Genomic DNA, 20,544 nt, shown 5'->3' with positions numbered 1-20,544 from the left:
TCTACTGTATTCATTGAGTTGTTGGAACCGATGGTCTGTTATTGGTTTGTGCGAGTTTCGGTTGTGATATGCAACCTTAGAGAACGCGCATGACATTTCAAAAAAAAAAAAAGATGGGGGATATTTGTGTCATACATTGTCCTTTGTGAAGGGTTACCGTCTTGGTTTTCTTTTTTTTTCTTTTTTTGTCTGTCTCGATTAACTTATCGTTTATTAACTACAGCTGTCTTGGATGCCTCTTGTGCATTCTATCGAGAGGGAAGGGGAGGGTTTCAGTTAAACGGGTGGTAAGTTTTGGTCTATGTAGGTGTCGAGTTGTCAATCTGTAAAATTATTTTTGTGTGTCCTTTGTTTTTGTTTTTGTTTTTTGTCTTTTGTGATCTTTTTAAAAATTTACTTCTTGTTCGGTGTCGTTACGTTAGTACTGCATATACATATACATTTCTCACATGTGGGTGTGGTGACCTCATCGGAGATGATACATCTAACGCCACAGTTCTGTAATTTCTTCGTTACCTTTTTCTTCTTTTCTTCTTTTTTTTCTTCTACGTATATATATATATATATATATATATATGTGTGTGTGTGTGTGTGTGTTAAGTTGTGCAGTCATGCGCGGGGAGCATGAATTAGTAATTCCCGGTGAGCAGCGACGCGACTGGTGCTCAACAGATGCCTGTGAGAACCGCCTGTGCCGCAAGAAGTTTTCACTACTCGTCAGTAAACAACACTGCCAGTGGTGTGGACGGATATTTTGTGACAACTGTGCCCCATGCACTGCTACATATGGTGGGCGACGCTTACGGCGGTGCAACTCCTGCAAGTTTCCCGCTGTGTTTAGAAGTTTGCGTAACTTACGTACGGGGAAGCGTGATGGAAGCGTGGCGCGTCTCATTATGTCATTTCTCGACAGCCGCAGCATTAACGCACTCATGCATTCATGTTACACATCCCTCTCTGAATTCAATGTTGGAGATTATGTTTATTATGAAAGTATAACAGACCGCTTCCCAACATTCTTTGAGGGAGCTATGATTGGTAAAGGTGGGTTTGGCTCTGTGTATAAATGCGAAGACCGGAGTTATCCCTGTAGAAGGCGTGTGGCACTTAAAGTAATAACTAAAGCATCGGTTGTGACCTATCGTTCGTGGAAGAAAATTGTAACAGAGTTGGAAATAATGCAAGATGTGGATCATCATAATGTTGCAAAACTATTGGAGGTATTGCAGACACCACATCACCTTGTTATTGTTATGGAAGCAGGTGATGGCGGTTCGCTCATGCAAGCATGGAGGTTAGCTAAGGAATATAAATACGACGTAGAAGTTCTTGTGGCAAATGTTGTCCTGCAGGTGGCAGAAGGTCTTGACTACCTTTACCACAAGAAAGGAATAGTGCATCGTGATATAAAGCTTGAAAACATCGTTCTTTCGCATGACTTCAAAAGGGTGATGATCATCGACTTTGGCCTTGCGGAGTATGTGAAACAGTGCGAAACACAACTTTTTGTACCTTGTGGAACCGCAGGTTACACTTCTCCAGAGAATATACGCGCTGTCGTGGAACGTCGCCGTGTGTATGAGGCGTTGGGAGAGACGATGCATCTTGCGGATATGTACAGCTTAGGTGTTGTAGCATATGTTTTGTTGTGTGGTCATATGCCTGTGGCTACGCGATGCTTTAGTTCTCTTTACCAAAATATGCTGAAAGGCATCCGCTGCGTCGGTCCGCATTGGGCCAATGTATCGGATGATGCCAAGTCGTTTGTGGAGTCATTAGTGAAAACAAACTCATTTGAACGTGCCACTGTTGCGGTGATACGTGAGCATCCTTTTATACAAGCGAAGGCTCCCCTTATTGTAGAAATTGTGCAACGTCATATGCACAAGCAAACGGAAACTGAGCGAAGGGAAGTAAAGGAGTGGGTTTATGTCGAACCATTAAGTGATCATTGGGATATGATAGAGGTTGAAACGGTAAGTGCTGAGGAAAATAGGGGACTTGCGCTGCGCAAAGGTAGTTCCACTTTTGGTCGAGTGGGATTTATGAACCGCTTGAAGTCTGTTGTCTGGGACTAACTTCGTTTCTCTCTTTTTTTTTTTTTTGGTGCTGTTGTCGTGACTGGTGACGTTTCCTTTTGTTTTCTCTCTCACGCACGGGAAGTTCGAAGAGAAAAACAAGAAACAAAAAGGAAACTTAGCAACGTGACCAGGGGAAAGTGGCGCAGATGTAATATTTTTTTGTTCTTAATTCGTTACTTTTCAAGCGTATTAGCTCGTCAGTTTTGTGGCGTGCGTATTTATAGTTATACAGATTTAATTACATTTATTTATAAATTTATAAATATATATAAATATAGTAGATGTATGGCCACGTATGGGTGAAATGAGGATTCGCACCGCGTCTGTTTGTAAAAGGGGTGTGGAAACGAGCTTAGTTAATGACCAGCTGTTGAAAAGTATGTGTATATGTATGTGTGTCTTTTTCCTTTTTTTTTTCTTCCACCTTTCTTCACACGCTTCATCTCACTTTTATGTTATTTCTTCTTTTTTTTTTGTTGTTGTTGTTGTTCAGCCACCACCCTAACGTGTGCAATGACGTGTGTGTGTGTGTGTGTGTGGAGGGGGGAGGGGATTTTCTCTCCACTTCAAGAGCCGATTGCATTGGCTGCGATAACAATAATGATAATAGGATGAAGTGAATATGACGTTTTAACCATCGTAATGAAACCAAATTACTCACCTCACTACCGTTGTCATCATTATTACTTTTGTTTTGTTACCACTTTGTAACGTCAACGAAGCATTATGCTTTCACGTTGTTAGTAATATAAAAATAATGACAATTGCGTGGTACTGCTCTTTAGAGCAGTTTTGAGTTTTGTTTTAGTATGGTGGTGAGTGCGAGGTTGTTTTTTTTTTTAAGTTTTATATTATTATTGTGTGATTTGTTAGCTTCTATCTTTTTTATGTGTTTTTTTCTTTTTCTTTTTTTTTTAAACCCTTCTCTCTCTTTTTTTTTTTACTGATAGTTTATGCTATTCATTCGGTGGTATTGGCGATGAATCACTTGATAAACTTCCAATACTTTCCTTCTGCTTGCGTAAAACACAACCGTGAGCATTTACTTTTAAGCCATGAAACTAAAAGAGAAAGAAAGAAAGAAAGAAAGAAAGAAAGTGATAATAAAATTATTAGCAGTGCTGCAGTTAAATTGTTGGATGACGCTCGAAAATCTCTCAGTTGTCAGCTTTCACTCCCCATTTTTATTGCTTTCTTTTTTCCTTTTTTTACTTTTCTTTTTCTTTCTCCTAATGCTCGGCTGTTTTCTTTTATTTGAGTCATTGTGATTTGGTGTCTTCTGTTGATTATATATGTTTATTTATATATATATACATGCGCTAGCCCTTCAAGCAAAAAAAATAAAATAATAATAATAATAAAACGAATAAGGATGAAAACAAGAAGTAAGTAAATAAATAAATAAGAGTGAAAAGTGTGTGTGAATGATGCACGACGCTACAGACACTTTTCCTTCTCTCTGTTTATTTGTGTATATTATTTACCATTGATATTGTCATTATCTCTTGAGTTATTGAAGTCTTTTTTTTTTTGTTTCCCCCTCCTTTTTTTTTTTTCACGGGTCCTCACTGATCTTCTAATCTCTTATTTTAATCAATCAGACAACCATATTAATTTAGCAAGATTAAAAATGGACGTCGTGGTTCTTGCGCAGTCAGTTCTTGACTGTCCTGATGAGGCGGTGTTGCAGTTACTTTCATTAGCACCTGAACTTCCTGTGGTGACTATCGAGACGTCGGTTGCAGATGCGAGGCGTAATTATATTCGACTTGCGGGAATTCTCCACCCGGATAAACTAAAGAACCGGTTTGAAAAGGCAACAGAAGTCTTTCAGAAACTGGTGCGTGCGTTTGAGAAGGTGGCAGACCCGAAGTACCGCAAAGCCCTTCAGGCGCAAAAAGCAAAGGAGGAAAAACAAAAGAATAAGAGAAAGACGGTTGAGGGAGGAGTAAAGAAAGCGAAACCAAAGCAACTGGTGGAGGTCGCAGCCAGAGGGACAACACACACGAGTACGTTGCAAAAGCAAGAAGCAGTCAAAAAGATAATACCACAGCGGACGAAACCAATAGTTGAGGATGATTTTGTTCTTCGCGATGACGAGGGCGACATGAGTAGCGACAAGGATGAAGATACCAATGGAGAGGATACTGCTGATAGTGATGCGGGTAATGAGGATTTCATGTTTCTTGCATCCGCAGTTCCTCCATCTGTGTCTACGAATCGTGCATTAATAGGCACGCCACGAGTTGGTGGTATTTACAATCGTACTGTTGTGCGCTGCCCACAATGTCGTACTTCCTGGGAACCGGATTCCAAGCAACATTACACATTGTTTATGGGTCCAGCTGGAAAAAAAGTGCATTGTGAAACGTGTCTGTGCCGCTTTGGATGTGCCACTGCCCTTCACGCCTGTCCAAACTGCCAACGTGGTTTCGATTACGATGTTACCATGTACGACACTGAAGTGAAGTGTGGCTCGTGCAAGAAGGCGTTTGGATTTCCTTATTATCCAGTAAATCAGCATCTTATTGATTTGGTAGGACTTGAGGAGTGGCGCGAGCGCGCGGAACGGGAAAAGGCGGTTGAGCGCACACAACGTGCGGCACGCCGGCGTGCTGGCGAGTCTGATGCTCAGGATGAACTTCATACACTTGTTGGCACATGCATTGTGGAGGAGCAGTGCCCAATATGTAAGAAGGCGGTTGTTTCGCGGCACCGACAACATGTGGAGGCGTGCTTAAAAATGAGTCCGGCGGATCGGAAGGCTTCACAATCAAAACCATCACGAAGCGGTGGTGCGGGAAAACCCACGCTGAAACCTTCGGTATCAAAGTCGAGTATATCAAAGAAAGCCCCCACAACTTCGGGCTCCGCAAAGAAAGCACCAACTAAGAGGGTTGTGAAACCAGTTAAGAAAGCGGGTAAGAAAAGGCCACGCCGGGGAAGTTCCGACTCCAACTCTGAGGAGGAGGAGGAGCCATCCTTTGAAGAAACTTCTTCAGACGATGACGATTAGATGGCATTGAAAAAAAAAAAAGAAGAAAGAAAGAAGAAGAAAGAAACATTTGCCATAGCAGAGAGAAAATATTGTGGTATGGATTTTTTTTTAAAAAATCCCTTTTCTCAGTTGGTAGTGCTGCTTTTTTTTTTCGGGTTATTGTTTTTGTTTTTCCACATTTCGGTGGGAGTTGGTTGGTACTGTGATAGTGCCGTCGTGTCTTCCTTACACGACGTTTCTGTTTTTTTTTCTTTTTATCTTTCCTGATTTCAAAATCTTCATCTTTTCCCGTTAATCCCGCTGCGGTTCTTTTTTTTTTTTTTGGACTTCGTTCCCTACGTGTGATAAATTCTTTTATTATTTCCTTTTATTTTTTTAAAAAATTGATGTTGTATGTTTTTCCCCATTGTCAGGTGTTTAGGGGAATTCACTATGTTTTCTGAGATTTTTTTTCACTTTTTTAGGTTGTTGCATCCTATTTTTTAAAAAATTATTTTAAGAGTTCATTATTATTATTATTATTACCATTTTTTATTTATTAAACAATAAAAAAAGGAAGAACATATATTGTTCTCGGGGGTTATTTGCGTTACCTTATAGATGTCGAGTGGTGCTTCACACCATGAGCTAACACGTGGGCGTGATGGTTTGAAGGAACGGGAATATGTTTGGAAAAAATCTCATGCAGATGAATCTCCCGGCAGTAATCCTCAGATACTTCCGACTCTCGTGTTGCCGCACCATTTGGTATTTGATAATGATGGCGCCCCGCTTGCAGATAATATTAAAGTTCATTTTGAGAGAGGATGGCGACTTCATGTAGAGGATGCATTGAACATTGTCCAGCGCTGTGCATTAATCATGAAAGAGGAGCCAAATGTTGTACGATTAAAGGGATCTGCTGTCGTGTGTGGGGATCTTCACGGGCAGTTTCATGACTTACTGACATTGTTAGAAGTTAATGGTCAACCCAGCGTGCAGCAATATGTTTTTCTTGGAGACTACGTGGACCGCGGGGATTTTAGTGCAGAAATTGTACTCCTCTGCATGTCGTTTAAGCTACTGTACCCTCGTTCCTTCATACTACTACGTGGCAATCACGAATCACGACAGCTAACGTCGTGTTTCAACTTCAAGCAGGAGGTTGAGAACAAGTATTCGTCAATGGTGTACGAAGAGATTATGGCAGCGTTTGACTGCTTTCCACTCTCATGTGTTGTAAATGATAGGTTTTTCTGTGTGCACGGTGGTTTATCGCCATTGTTAACTTATCTTGGAGAAATTGACACTGTTAACCGTTTCAGGGAAACACCGTCGACGGGTCCCATGTGCGATTTGCTCTGGTCTGATCCCATGTTTGGAGACGACACCGACTGTACAACTCCCTCTGAAGAGTTTTTTGTTTTCAATACCAAACGTGGTTGCTCATACAACTACAGTTATGAGGCAGTTTGTCGGTTTCTGGAGGCGAATAATCTTTGCACAGTCATACGTGGCCACGAGACGCAACCGGGAGGTTACAAACTGTATCGTCACACCCCGAAGGGAGTTCCAGCTGTGGTTTGTGTTTTTTCCGCATCGAATTACTGTGGAACGTATGGAAATATGGCTGCTGTGGTAGCAATTGATGGGGACGTGATGAATATTCGTCAATATATGGCGACCTCCCATGACTCCTGCACTCCAAATCATTTTAATGCAATTAGTCGTATGCAGCCATTGGCAATACACGAGGCAGTTGAAAAATGGTGTGAGGCTTCACACGGCGGAAGTAGTGGTGATGCAAAGGCAGAAGAGGTGGAAGTAGAAAAAAAACTTTCGGAGGATGATTCTTCTGTGGTACTGCGGGAGAAGTTGGGGGATATGATTTGTGCGATGCATCATATAGTTACTTGAAGGAGCACAAACATAAGATTTTAAAAAGAGTATACTGCAAAAATAAAAAATAAAAAAAGGAGCGAAGTTAATGCATGCTAACGTGGTACTCATTTTCCCTTGTTATGTTGCACTAGTTTGTAGTGAGAAGGCAGCAGTTTATAGTTTGGAGTAATCACCCGTGTATGCGTACATGTGTGCACGGTTATATGTATTTTTCATTCTTCCTATGGTTCTAATATATTTCCTTCCTCCGTCCGAAATGTGTCAGAAATCGCTCTGGCCTTTTCGGTTTTTCCTTTTAAAGAAAGAAAATCCGTTGCGGAATCTTCTACGTCAACTGACTTCAGTTTCTTGGTATCATCCTTTAAGGAAGGCAAAAAGGAGCCCCATCTTCCTTTTTTTTTCCCCCCTCTCCTCTACTTACCTTTAGCAGATATTCGTCCTATTTAATTTTTTTTTTCCTGTACATTAGTGGTGATACGCGAACGGACAAGCACCTCCATGTGCGGTTTTAGCTTTTATACTCTTTGCAGGGATCAATTTGTGTTTAGGGGTTGAGAAGTGTCGCAATGATGCGTTTAGACGCAAATATACGAAATGGAAAGCGAAAAGGTGAGACATGGTTGGTAACTTTTTGTGTGTGAAAGAAAAGAGGGAAGAATACCACCAATTATACATGAGAGTGTTCGTGCGACTACGCTGTCCTTTCATACCTTCTTTTTTTTTTGTTTTTCTTCCTCTTTTCCTTTTTTTCTTTTTTTTTTTTTACCCTCCTTCATGTACTTACTCTTTTTTTTTTCTTGTTGACACTGTTGGTTTTTAGTCCCAACTGTTGCCCTTTGACCTCACGGTGGGTGATAAGCTGGTTGAGGGGTTGAAGCTCTGTCTCTCTTTCTCTCTTTCTCTCTCAGTTCATAAATTCCTTTATGAACTGGCATGCCACCACGTGTAACTGAGAAACTTTCTCGTGCACTGAGGAGGCGGACTCAAGTACAAGCATGGCATCGAGCACTTGCAGCCACATCCCAAACATCAAAAAAGGGATCTTTAACGGCAGTTTGGCCTCATGATTCCTTCATCCAGTCAAATGCTACGTTGAGAGTATCACTTTCCAATGGTGAGATGGAGACCCCCTTGACGCGGCAAGTGAAACGAGCAATTGTGCGTTCAGAAACAAAAGGAGATGCAATGAATGCACTACAGGTGTTGCTAAACGCAGATGGAGAGTCTCCAACAGCATCTACCTTCAAGACACTCGCCTGCATTTTACTGCAGCGCCATGTGGAAGAGCGCGTTGGTCGCACTGAATTCCAAAAGTTAATGGAGGCTTCTACAGGTACGACGGATGAGCGATGGTCGACTTTCACAGAAGAGGAACGCACAAGCTTTACCAACTACTTGGCTCGTGCAACGGAGAGGTGGGCGGAGCGTGGTTCCTCCTTCAACAAACTTCTGGGCTTCACTCAGGAGGGTGCGGACAATGAACTGGTGGCGAGAGTAGAATTTCAGATGCGGAAAAGTGGAGTGGCTGTTTTAGCAACGTCACTAACGGATCTAATGCATCTTGACGTTTCATGGTCCGCTGCCTTGCATTTGCGAAACTTTGCCAAAAGTATGCATCCTAGCATAATCCCACCCGTAGAAATGACTAACAGAGTGATGGGGTTAATGACCGGATACAAGACGGGACTTGGAGGACCTAGACCATGGATTCATGCACTTTCACTGTACCAAGAAACCCTTGCGTCCGGCTACGATACAACCTTGACAACGCACACGCACGCTCTAGATGCTCTGTGGCGTAGTGCAGACACGTTTCATCGTATTCAGTGCACGGTTGGCTCAGCGCACCGGCAGTTTGTTTGGGAAAAAGCTCTTTCTGTTTGTGGCGAAGTGTCCAAGACGAAGTTGGTGGTATCAGGCGAAGAAGGTTGTGCGTATGCGGAGGGTGTGTTGAAGGCTGTTGCAGCTGCTGGTAGGTGGTCAACGGCAGTGTCTCTACTCGCTAATTTGGACACGACAATAACACAAATGTCTTTTCGTTCTCTTGTTCCAACAGCCGAGTCGTATGCCTTTGTTATTGCTGCATGTCACGCTACTGGCCATTCAGCACATGGGGAGGCATTGTGGACAATATTTAGGGGGACGTATACACCGCGGTCGCTCCATTCTGAGGTGCTCACCATTTTATTACAATCTTTTCGCAATGTCGTGAAGATATCCCCCGTTGCTGGTCCCCTTGTTGAGGAACTGGTGACTGACGGTAAGGGCCTAGAGCGTACGGCTGTGGTAGCGTGCTTGCAATTAGTCTCGAGTCGCTACTTGGTTACTAAAGAGCCGCGTTGGCGACTGGTTTCTAATTTACTCCGTCTGTACGAGGCAAACCCTTGGCCTCAGCAACCACTAGCCCGGAAAGCGGAGCTCCAAACGGTATTCCGCTGTTGCCATTTAGTTGCTGCGGTGGAAGGGTTCAACGGCAAGCGTGTACTCACGGAACTTCGGCAGCGTTTAGTTAAAGTGTTCGGGAGTTCCTCGGCTGAAGTGGAGTGGATGGATGACGCAGCTATTTACGCTCTGCAGACAACCACAGACTTGAAGGAGGCTATCAAAACATATGACACTGTCGTGGGGCAGCGGAACCCCGAGAATGTTCCATACTTACCGATACCCCTGCGTCAGGCCAAGGTCATGCTAGTGGAGGCACTGTTGCGCTGTTGTAAAATATTGCAAGATGGAGGTGAGTTGTTTTTACTTGATGAAGACACCCAGGAAGTCGAACGTGACGCTGCGGTCTCAGCGATGAAAGAGTCTGTCTTGAGAGCGAAGCAGATTTACAGGTGTGATGATACTTTTCCACACCACTTGTATGCTGAACTTCTTTTGATCCAGGTGCAAAGCAGTGGTGGGAAGGGTTTGGCATTGGAAGCAATGCAGCACTTCTCACGGGGGTCGGCGGATGTGATTAATCACCGGAACATTTCAAATCTCGCTCAGTTGTTGTCTTTAACTGAGTTGCATATTGAGAATGCACTATTGATGGGTCATGCTGCCCTTCGCTATGCCACGTTTTGGCAGCAGGAGGGTGCAGAAAGTCCCGCTTATCGCTCTCGTAGCTGTTCTGTGGATCGGGCAGTGTGGTGAGTTGGAGACGTATGGGCTTTAGATGGAGAGAAGGACAAAAAAGAAAAGAAAGTTAGTTTTCTTATTTGATATCAATGGGTGGTGATACGCTATCGTTTTAAGTTTGTTTTTGGTCTGTTGGTTTTTTTCATCGCCTTCACCAAAACATGTCACCATTCATAACGAGTGATGAAAAAACATTCCGATATGTTGGGACCCTATCGTTAACCTCCATGGCAGCAATCGGTGGAGTCCTTAATTGGTTTTATTTTTATTTTTCTTTTTATAAAAAAAAAAAATATCTACCCTGGTGCACCGTAATGGTTGCCCGATTTCTGTCTCTTGCACTCTTTTTCTTCTTTCCTGTACAATTATTGTGATTTCTTATTGGTGGTGTAACGGGAGAGTAATATTGTGTCTTCTCTTATCGAAGGAAATTTTTTTTTTTGTTTGTGTGCTTAGTAGCAACCAAGAAACTGAAGTGGGAAGGCAAAGAAAATTTTATTGAAACGATTCCACTGTTGAGGCATATCATTTGACGTACGCAACGATGGCTCCCGCAGTAATTGAGATACATATCCCCCTGGATCGCATAAGGAATGAAGAATATGCAACAGATGATTTGCTTCTCAACTGCTTAAGTAAAATAGGCGACACGCCAGAGGAGGATGGGCTTCCGCTTCGCACGTGGATCCTTCGAGAGGCCCATCAAGCGCTAATTAAGAGCCCAAAGTTACGCACTGTTTTGGTTAAACCGCAAACAGTAAAAGACAAGCCTACACATTTCCAGATCTGTTTTGATGAGTAAACATGTATTGGGGTTTTACCATTCCTACTGCAATTTTCTTTTTTTTTCTTTTTTTTACTCTTTTTCTTTTTCCTTCGCTGAGAGCGTGCATCACTATTATGAACACTATTACTTGTAACCAGTGAACGTATTTATTTTTTTATTTTTCGAGCATATAAAGCTTCAAACGAGTGCCGTGGTGGGAAAGAGGTTTCCCCTTTTTTTGCTACCTTTTTTGTAAAAAGATTATTATTATTATTATTATTATTATTTAATTATTTATTTTTATCATGCTCTCTGTTTATTTGTCGTTTTTTTTTTGAAAAAAAAACCGCTACTTATTTGAGTTTCAGGATATTGCGTGTTTGTCACCAACTTTTTGCTGTACCTGCGCGCTGCTGCCTGAATCCCCCTTTGTTATAAATTTTTTTTTTTCGTTTCAAGAAAGAAAATATAATTAAAAAAAAAAGAATAGCCTTCGTATTAAGGTCCATTGATGGCAGCTGAAGAGATTCCTGAAGAGGGACCACTTGTATATGCTCTTCGAGAATACATCATTCCATTTGTGGTGTTCGGTTACATGATTTTATGGCTTTTTAGAAATGTGATATCGCCCATGTATTCTCAACGCATTATATTTACAAGAGGACCTCTTCCTGATGACCTCCCCGACACCTCCAGAGAAACTGACACTTTAGATGAGAGAAGACGTTGATATTTTGATTTCTGTTCCTTATGACAGCTGGATTCACTGCACTGTATTAATTATTTTTTTTTTGGGGGGTGGGGGAGACTCCTCCGCTCCCCCCCCCAAAAAAAAAAAAAATAGTGCAGGAGGAGGTGCAAAGGAATGAAGGTGCTGAATGTTCCGCCTTCGCCTACACAAACTTTTCGTGGTGTCTGCTGTTGCTGTTACTTTTAATGTTATTGTTAATGTTATTGTTCTTGTTCTTAGCCCCCCTTGCTCTCCCATCTGATCTCTTACTCATTGCGAAAGGTTGGTAGCAGTGCGGGGAGATTTGTAACTCGTTGCTTTGGTGGTATTAATTCCTGTTGGATTTCAATATTTTCGTTTCTGCGCTTCAGATATCTGTTTGATGGTATGTAAAAAATAAAAATAAAATGAACTACTCTTCATTTTTGTTGTCACTGATTTGATATGGAGTAGATGGGAAATAGGGGGCAGGTGGTTGTAGCAGACGTATAAATAGAAAAGTTGTAGTTTTCACCACCGATAGCGATGCCGGCCAAACCCACTCGGGTTTGTGTTTGGTTTGTTCCTACGAGGGATCTGACAGCGAGCTAAAAACATACGAGGGAGAACTTGTGCAGACCCCTCAGCATTACTTCACAAAAGAAGACCAAAACGATGTTGTCTTTGATCTTGCGTTCATTAAAAAGGCAACGACATATCGGCAAATACGTCAGCTTGTGAAATCAGGCGCGTATGATGTCTTTTATAACCAATGTGACGGAGCTTTAGACGAGGACAAGGCGGGTGTTGACGTCGTGCAAGCCCTCGAGAGTTTTCACGTACCCTTTACTGGTGCAGTTTCCAAGTACTACGAATTATCTAAGCCGGAGATGAAGCAGATTGCTCACTACTTTAGGATAAAAACGGCCAAACATGCTGTTTTAGAAGCTGGTGACAATATACGTGAATTATGTTCGGTGCTTTCATTCCCACTGATAATCAAACACGTTTCCGGTTACAGCAGTGTTGGAATGGATAAGTCGTGCAAAGTTTATGACATGGATAGCTTGCACAGTCGTGTAACTCGCTTTATTGAACAGTATCAAATTGCTCTCGTTGAAGAATTCGTTGTTGGCGATGAGGCGACGATACTTGTGTGTGCAGACAGCACGCAACCTGATGGCATTCGTGTTTTCCCTCCTGTAATGGTGCAATTTCCTGAGGGTGAAGATTTCAAACATTTTCATTTGAAGTGGGAAACATATGAGGGAATGGAGTGGCGTCTCATGCCGGAAGATGACCCTGCGTTGTCACAAGTCCTTTCCACAGCACGAACATCGTTTATGCATATGATGGGAGGTGTAGGATATGGGAGGGTGGATGTGCGCATCGACCGGTCGACACATGATGTTGTATTCTTGGAGATTAACCCTAACTGCGGCGTCATGTATCCACCCGGGCAAGAGGGATCAGCTGATTGGATCTTGCGTTTGACACCAGGTTTCAATCAAAGGGAATTTACTCTGCTTCAGATAAAGGAGGCCCTTAGACGGAATGAGCGCATGCAACCTCTGTTCCGCTGCGTATATAACCCTGCACAGGGGTATCGGATGTGCGCTACGCGTGACATATCAGCAGGATCCCCTATTTTTGAAGCAGAGGGGCAGTCGGTTCGTCTTTACACAAAACCTCATGTAAAGGCGACGAGGGGAAAAGAGGAGTATGATCAGTTCGCACAAAAAGCGTGGCCACTTGGTGGAGATGGCCATTACTATGCCCTTTGGGATAATGAGCCAACAAATTGGCGCACATTTAGTCACTCCTGTGTTCCCAATATGAACTTTGGACCAAATCGGTCTTTGAATCTCTACGCCACCCGTGATATTGCCCGAGGCGAAGAACTTACAATGGACTACCGTCTATTTAGGGATGAAACAACACCACCATTTCAATGTCGCTGTGGATCTGAATGCTGTGAAGGATGGATTGCTATGAATGGAGGCAAACTTACAAAAGAGGAAAATGGAAACAACTACTAAATCCCCTAACCCTTTCGCCATAGCAACTAACGAAAAGAGTAGAGTCAACAAAAACGAGATCTAAACTGCGCAGTTTCGTCATGCTTTCAGTCGCCAACCCCCTCCTCTTCGCAGTTGGGTGATTTTCACGGTTACACCTGGTGGACGCGAAAAAAAAAAAGAAAGAAAGGTGGTGGCAGCCTTATCCAATCAAAATGCAACTAAGAAAGGATGTACTAATGCATTTCACGAAAACAACAATACACCGCAAATATGGATGGAAAAGAAGCAAGAAGGAGTTGGATATTCATACCACCACCAATTGATCATCACGAAGGCAAACATAGCTGAAAACCATAGAAAAAAAAATCAGCAAACTCATAATTGTATGAAAATTCACCGACAAATCTAACACACATAGAAGCTTAATTAACTCTTGTTCCTCAACTAAGAAAAAAAAAAGAAAGATTATGTGTATGAGTGTGACATCACAAAAAAATTAAAGCAGAGCCACCACATCGCGGGTACGTCCGATGTAACATTGTAGTAAAAAAACAGGAGAAATATATACTATTCTTCATTAAGAGAAAACCGCCATATCTTTACACATATTTTTTGGTGGATTTAACCAACCACTCTTGCAACCCTCAGCTGTGAGTTTGTGACCGATACACACGTTGACTGTGGAGTGCTGGATTATGAAGAATTTATAGGAAATTTAGTGTGACACTGTGGAGTTTGGCTATTACAATGACTTTGCGTTTCTGGTCACCTGTCCATATGCATTTTCTCTCTTTGCGGTTATCCTCTAAGCATTTAAACACGTGCTAAAGCGTGCTATTACCTACTGTGCAACTTCTTCTTTTCGTCTCTGTTATTTTCCGTATGCACTTGTGCGTGTGCGTGTGTATGTGTATTTGTATCTGTAGCGTGTGCAGCCGGTAACGCAGCTTCTTAGTTTCGTCGTGTCTATAGCGATGGATGGCGTGTGCGAACGGTGCTTATTGGGACGGGAGGTTGTACTCGCTGAACTGCTCGGATCTGGTGCAAACGGAAGCGTCTTTCTTGCGAGGCCTGTATGTACAACTGGTACAGCAAGTGCATTTCAATATCCGCAGCGCTTCGTTGTGAAGGTGATGCGACGTGGTATACTTCCAGCTGACGGTGCAGCGATGATATTGAAAGAAATTGATGCAATTCGGTCGCTGAATCATCCCTTCATTGTGCGGTACGTAGGTGCTTGGGTGGAAAGCGGTGTGGGGGAACACTGTGGGAGTGTTTGCTTGGCAATGACACATTGTGATGGTGGTGACCTACACGGGCTTATTCGTGAGTACTCCCTTCGTGAGGAGTTTGTCCCTAACGAACTCGCTATGATGATAATGTTGCAGATACTCTCAGCACTGAACCACAGTCACGCGCAGCACATAATTCACCGCGACATCAAACCTGCCAATCTGCTTCTTGTTCGTAATGACAACAAGGAGGGGTCGGTGTCGAAGGCCCTTGTCGGGGACTATGGGCTTGCACGTCCGCTGCAGCAGACGACGGAACTTGCACAGACGCGTGTTGGAACTCCCTGTTACTGCTCACCAGAGATTGTTGCCGGGGAGGCATACAGCAGCAAGACGGACATATTTTCCGCTGGTGCAACTTTTTTTGAGCTCCTAACACGGCAACGTGCTTTCTGGAAGAAGCACTACACGGAGCAACAGTCTTTCCATGCTATCCTGAACATGGACCCTATGCCTTGTCTTAGGCAGATAGCGCGAGGGCGATACGAAACGTGTCTCGTACGCGCTGTGGAGGCATGCCTTTGCAAGAACGAGAGGGGTCGGCCTACTGCGTATGATTTGCTCGTGGGATTCGCATCACGTCTGACGTCATACGTGCGGGAGAAAGGCATACCTGTGTGTCGCGAAGCCCCTAAGGTTTCTCCACTGCGTGCGATTATGGAGTCTCCAATACGCCGGATTTCGCCTGTCACACCTGTACGTCGACCCCAACCTCGCCCTGACAGCGGCTCACCTAAACATAATGTCTCTCCAAAGTGCAGGCAATCTTTACGTGCCACACCAGCTACACCAAGGGTTGCTGCAGCATCAGTTGACAGTGAGAAACTGGGTTCCAATTTGCTGGAGCAATTGCTTCAGGTAGCAGAAAAGGGTGTGGGAGACAAAGCATGGGTTGCGAAACTACGGCAGTTGCTTGATGGAGATCTCGAAACCCTTTTGCTTGTGCATGTTCTTATTGCCAAGCGGAGGCATGATAAAGAGTTGCTTGAGAACGGTCTATTCAAAGTATTATTGTCGCTAAAACCTCATGTTGATGTGGAGCAGGTTGTTTCGTGGGTATCGCAGAAGATTGTCAAGTGATCATGCCTACTTAATGTGTACTACCGACTACAGCGGTGAGCAAACATCTCGTTACCTTTCTTTTTCCTACCTACAGTTATCTATGGATGTTTGCAGTGCTTTCATTGGGTTATCGATCCATTCCATTCTATTCCATTTTATTTTATATTGTGCTTCGTTCTCTTAATTTGTCCACTGACATTGCTTTTATTCCTTTTGTTTCCCCTCGTTGATACCCCAGACCTCTCCCGTCTGCTGGGTGGAGGAGGAAGATTCGTCTTTTGTTTTTTGACTTGTGTTTGGTTACTTTCCTTGACATTTCCCCTATTCTTGCGAGGTACAACCTCATTGTTTTGAATAAATGAAAGTGTCAACTTCCCCTACTATGTTTCTGTATTACTCTCTTAGCATGCGAGTACTCTAAATTTTTACCTATTGTTACATACCCTTTTTCCTGTTGTCCTGACGAGAAAGGTTTACCGTGTGATTCACATGGCACTGCGTGATATTGTAGGTAAGCAGATGCTTCGGCAGACGGTACTGCAACCACGATTAAAACTGCCTGCTGGTCGGGTTGTGTCTATAGAAGAGGGATGGCGCCTTGCTCGTCTCGTACGCGAAGGAGAAGAGCACGCCAGCGCTGTAGCCGTGGAGGCTGCTGAAGGAATGGTCGCACCCTCATCTGTTGTATTGGAAGACGATGTGTCAAAACGCATATTGCTTTTGCGGCACAAAAAGAGAAAAGAGGGTGATACGAAGGCGGCTGTGAGATATGCGCAGCGCAGTCGGGCGGTGCCTGTTGTTGGGAAGGTGGCTCCTGAGGTGCGTGATATCGCCCTTAACGTGTTGCGTAAGAACCCGATTGGGCGCGCTGAGTTACGTGCCCGCCATGAACGTAGCAAAGCGAAGAGGGCAACTAAGGGAAGTGATTCTACGAGAGCAAAGCGTGCAGGTAGACTTTGAACTGAATAATTGCAGTAATCTATAAAGCACCGGTGTGCAGTGTGTAATAGGTGTAACGAATAGGTGCTGTCTTGCACAGAGGATTGAATAACCCTTTTGTTCCCTTATCGTACCGAATTAAGTGCCTGAATACCTTTGTAACTTTGTTCATATGTGTATTCTTCATATCCCCATTCCCTATGCCTGTTCAAATGTCTTTCTGATGTTTCCGTATTATATGGTTCCTACATCTCTTCACTTATGTGTGGCGTTGTCCAATTTTCTTGTTTTGTTCAATAGTTTTACAGTGGAGCTCTAGGTAACTGTAGGTAACTGTGCGTTTATAGAAGAACACTTAAACCGAAGGGAGAGTAGTGTGGTCACTCGGTTAAGAGCCATTCAGACACTTGATCTGGCTGTGCTGTGTCCGTAAACACACGGAAAGGGATTGACTCGATTACCCCCTGTCCAATATGTCAGCTGCATGTCCGTTGTTTGCCGTGTGGTGGAGCTCGGTATTATTGACGGGTCTCGAATTTCCCGGTCTTTCGACATCCTTCTTGACGGTGAAGTTGGATAACGCCTCATGTTCACGCGTCAGCATCGGCGAAGGTAGTGGTACACTCAACTCTTCGCAACTTTCTGTGAAAATAGACCAACCTTCCAATGTTGTGTGTTCGGCCGGCATTCAATTGGGGGCTGCTTCAACCAATATTACTGTTGACTTGGCTGTGCACCTCAACGAGATCACCGTCGGAAGGGAGTTAGACGACCTTTGTTTTACTACAAACTTCATTGTGGACCGCTGCAGCCTTAATGTGAAGGTGAATGACATTAATATGGTTCCTAAATTTGAACTTTTTGAGATGTTCAAACCTATTGCGCAGTACATAATTGAAGAAAAATCCGAAACACTATTATGCAATGCGCACCTTCCGTTACTGGGGAATAAATTTGTGATAAGTGAAGTGAAGCCGGAGAAACCAGCTCCTCCCCCTGTTGATGGCGCTGTTGTCTTGAACACTACTCCAGTTTTCCGGGGTGTGACGAATGTTGTAAACAATATTCCTGTTGTTTTTGGTGTTCGTCTCGGTGCGAAAATGCACGAAGACACTGCTACTCGTACGAACTTCACGTTGCCGAACGGTGTGAACATGACTCTGTATGAGGATGGTGCCTTATCTCCTGCGATATCCTCTTTACTGGCTTCTGTGGAAGACGCACTAAAAGCTCTTTCACTGGATGGTCTTGTGGCCAATATTAGTCAAATGATTCCTGCCGTGAATGTCACTAATGCAGTAGTTGACATTCCGAGTAGTTTTACCATGTCTATGGATGTTGTGGTGACGGATGTTCGCTGCAGTGATGAAGCGAAACTAAATTGTACCATACCGTGTTCCGATGCTGTGTTGTTGCAGAATTTGAGAACGGTCGGTCTTGGTGATATAAACAAGGTGGTTGGCAACAATATGGAAGATCTGTTGCTTCCACATGTGGAGAACCTTATTAACTCTGTGCTTGCATCGAACTGTACTGCTGGGGAGGAGCGACGACCCCTTCCCTTGCTTCATGCTGCTGAAGTACGTGATGTACCTCCCCTATCGCTTTGGCTTACCGCACTTTGTATGTCGGTTGTTGCATTCGCGTTGGGTATTTGCTGGAGCATCTACCGACATCGAAAGGATCCCGCAACACTGACTGATGGTTCACCGATTTCGCAATGCCGAGCACTTACTGAGGATGGTCTGTTGTTGTTGCTTACTCTAAGTGCTACATTCTTACTTGTGTGGTCCAACAGCACGACAGCTGTCGCAGTTGTGGTGGGAGGTGAATTTAATATGTTGCAACTCTCTTTGATGGAAATCACCAGCAAAATTTTCAAAGCTGGACATGTTGGTCTAGCCATCGGTTTTTTCTTTTTTAGCGGAGTTTATCCATATGTGAAGCTGTTATGCATCCTTGTATGCACTCTTGGTTTTCGAAAACCTCAACATGCATTCGTGAGGTTACTTGACTGTACAGGCAAGTTTTCTTTCATTGATACGTTTGCGATGGTTGTGATGGTCGGGGGCTTGGAGTTATCGGGGATAGCGGAGGTGCACATTCGACCTGGATTCTACTGTTTCCTCTTCGCTACAATTCTCACAATTTTCGTCGGAAACTATGCTTTATACCTATGGCGTCGTAATACTTCCGTACGACTGGATCAGAAGTGCAGTCCGTCGGAACCATCACACAGTGAGAATGATGTGGTTGAAGCAGAAAGAGATGATGAACTTGATACGAATTCATCAAAGGGTAAAAAGTGTGACTTGATGCGATTTGTATTACGTGGGCTAAATGGCGCTGCCACTGCTGTGTGTGTGTTGCTTATGTGGTTTATACCTTGTTTGCGATACAACGTGGGTGGCTTGGCCTCGGTGGTGCAACCTGACTCTCGTGACATGGCAATGTTTGAACTCACATCCGGGTCGTTTACCATCTTGACAGTTTGTTTTCTTACTACGGTGTTGGCTCCATTTCTGTTTGCCATTACTTACCCGAATTGTTCTGTTACCGCGTCGTGGTGTGCGGCAGATGCTTTATCTGTGGCCTGCATCGCTGGGCTCGTTCAACTCGGTAAGTTTGTTAGCTACATTATTGGTGAAGGCATGGAGGCCATCTACACTGCTGAGGCAAAGTTACTGTGGCCCATGTATCCCGTGTTTGCTTTTGTTATTTGGCAGTGGATATTAGTAATTGAGCGGGAATTCAAACCTGTAAGGTGGATGTGGCAACATCTCACACGCCCTCGGTCAACACTCAGTAGTGATGTTGCAGCGGATTCTAGAGAACCTATTGGTGAAGATAAGCGGCATAATCGCCTTTTTGGTTTCTTTTTTGCTCTTTTTTCGACCCAATTCTTTCATGGTTCTGTAAAGGCGTGATGTCTTTCTTCGTTGCGCGCTTTAGTTTCGGGGACGGGGAATGTAACATACATGTACAACTGGTATCTGTGGGGTAAGTGGTTGGGCAAGTTTCAACCTAAACCTCAAATGATTATTACCGCCGCGCACCCTGTGGCTAAAATTTTATGCTTTTGTTTTTGTAATTCAATCTTGTGTTGTGGTTGTTGTGGGTATGGCTACTTTGTGCTGTGTTTACCTTTGATATTGTCCACTAACTTGATATCCTTCTTCCTCACACATTTCTTCTCTTTTCATGTTTGCCATCTTTGGCACCACTTATGTATAGTTGTGCGCTTGCAGTGGGTTTCTGACGTTGCATACCTCCTATTAGTCTAATATAGGTACAATTTATATGCTATGTTCGTTTAGTGCATGATATTTTATGTTTTGCATAAGGAAATGATATATATATGTGTGTGTATGTGATTGCAGTTGTGTAGTGTGTTATCCTGTGTGTTTCTCATTGTGTTTCATATGATATCATACAATCATTATATGCTTATCTTCTCTCATTTCGACTGTTGCGCAGCGGGAAATATGATGGCATGGCTGAGATTGCTGATTTCTGCGGTATTTGCCTTAACATCCGCTACGAATTGCATTAGTTCCCCATCGCTCTCATAAAGTTTCTACCTACTCATGCACGAGATACCGTAATTGTTTGTGCTAGTATATAAAATGCGCGACGTAACCATAATAATAATAATTATTACTACTGTTATTA

The 20,544-nt window shown here is 43.4% G+C and overlaps 10 protein-coding genes across 10 annotated transcripts; all 10 read left to right on the top strand.

Moving 5' to 3' along the window:
* Positions 1-575: 575 nt before the first annotated feature.
* On the top strand, positions 576-2,078 carry TbgDal_IX290 (hypothetical protein, conserved; the record flags this gene model as incomplete). The annotated part of the gene is made up of 1 exon (XM_011777928.1): positions 576-2,078. The coding sequence occupies one exon, from the start codon at positions 576-578 to the stop codon at positions 2,076-2,078; it is 1,503 nt and encodes a 500-aa protein (XP_011776230.1).
* A 1,633-nt stretch (positions 2,079-3,711) lies between these two features.
* On the top strand, positions 3,712-5,097 carry TbgDal_IX280 (hypothetical protein, conserved; the record flags this gene model as incomplete). The annotated part of the gene is made up of 1 exon (XM_011777927.1): positions 3,712-5,097. One exon carries the CDS (start codon positions 3,712-3,714, stop codon positions 5,095-5,097), a length of 1,386 nt encoding a protein of 461 aa, XP_011776229.1.
* A 582-nt stretch (positions 5,098-5,679) lies between these two features.
* On the top strand, positions 5,680-6,975 carry TbgDal_IX270 (serine/threonine protein phosphatase, putative; the record flags this gene model as incomplete). The annotated part of the gene is made up of 1 exon (XM_011777926.1): positions 5,680-6,975. One exon carries the CDS (start codon positions 5,680-5,682, stop codon positions 6,973-6,975), a length of 1,296 nt encoding a protein of 431 aa, XP_011776228.1.
* A 918-nt stretch (positions 6,976-7,893) lies between these two features.
* Positions 7,894-10,098, top strand: TbgDal_IX260 (hypothetical protein, conserved; the record flags this gene model as incomplete). Its single annotated transcript, XM_011777925.1, has 1 exon — positions 7,894-10,098. The coding sequence occupies one exon, from the start codon at positions 7,894-7,896 to the stop codon at positions 10,096-10,098; it is 2,205 nt and encodes a 734-aa protein (XP_011776227.1).
* Positions 10,099-10,627: 529 nt separating this feature from the next.
* On the top strand, positions 10,628-10,885 carry TbgDal_IX250 (hypothetical protein, conserved; the record flags this gene model as incomplete). The annotated part of the gene is made up of 1 exon (XM_011777924.1): positions 10,628-10,885. The coding sequence occupies one exon, from the start codon at positions 10,628-10,630 to the stop codon at positions 10,883-10,885; it is 258 nt and encodes an 85-aa protein (XP_011776226.1).
* A 1,563-nt stretch (positions 10,886-12,448) lies between these two features.
* Positions 12,449-13,597, top strand: TbgDal_IX240 (hypothetical protein, conserved; the record flags this gene model as incomplete). The annotated part of the gene is made up of 1 exon (XM_011777923.1): positions 12,449-13,597. One exon carries the CDS (start codon positions 12,449-12,451, stop codon positions 13,595-13,597), a length of 1,149 nt encoding a protein of 382 aa, XP_011776225.1.
* A 956-nt stretch (positions 13,598-14,553) lies between these two features.
* Positions 14,554-15,951, top strand: TbgDal_IX230 (protein kinase, putative; the record flags this gene model as incomplete). The annotated part of the gene is made up of 1 exon (XM_011777922.1): positions 14,554-15,951. The coding sequence occupies one exon, from the start codon at positions 14,554-14,556 to the stop codon at positions 15,949-15,951; it is 1,398 nt and encodes a 465-aa protein (XP_011776224.1).
* A 471-nt stretch (positions 15,952-16,422) lies between these two features.
* Positions 16,423-16,893, top strand: TbgDal_IX220 (hypothetical protein, conserved; the record flags this gene model as incomplete). The annotated part of the gene is made up of 1 exon (XM_011777921.1): positions 16,423-16,893. The coding sequence occupies one exon, from the start codon at positions 16,423-16,425 to the stop codon at positions 16,891-16,893; it is 471 nt and encodes a 156-aa protein (XP_011776223.1).
* A 452-nt stretch (positions 16,894-17,345) lies between these two features.
* On the top strand, positions 17,346-19,799 carry TbgDal_IX210 (hypothetical protein, conserved; the record flags this gene model as incomplete). Its single annotated transcript, XM_011777920.1, has 1 exon — positions 17,346-19,799. The coding sequence occupies one exon, from the start codon at positions 17,346-17,348 to the stop codon at positions 19,797-19,799; it is 2,454 nt and encodes an 817-aa protein (XP_011776222.1).
* A 51-nt stretch (positions 19,800-19,850) lies between these two features.
* Positions 19,851-20,156, top strand: TbgDal_IX200 (hypothetical protein, unlikely; the record flags this gene model as incomplete). The annotated part of the gene is made up of 1 exon (XM_011777919.1): positions 19,851-20,156. One exon carries the CDS (start codon positions 19,851-19,853, stop codon positions 20,154-20,156), a length of 306 nt encoding a protein of 101 aa, XP_011776221.1.
* Positions 20,157-20,544: the final 388 nt, after the last annotated feature.

Source organism: Trypanosoma brucei, chromosome 9 (genome assembly GCF_000210295.1).
Source record: "Trypanosoma brucei gambiense DAL972 chromosome 9, complete sequence".
Taxonomy (NCBI): domain Eukaryota; phylum Euglenozoa; class Kinetoplastea; order Trypanosomatida; family Trypanosomatidae; genus Trypanosoma; species Trypanosoma brucei.
This window is presented reverse-complemented; position numbering and strand designations above follow the sequence as displayed.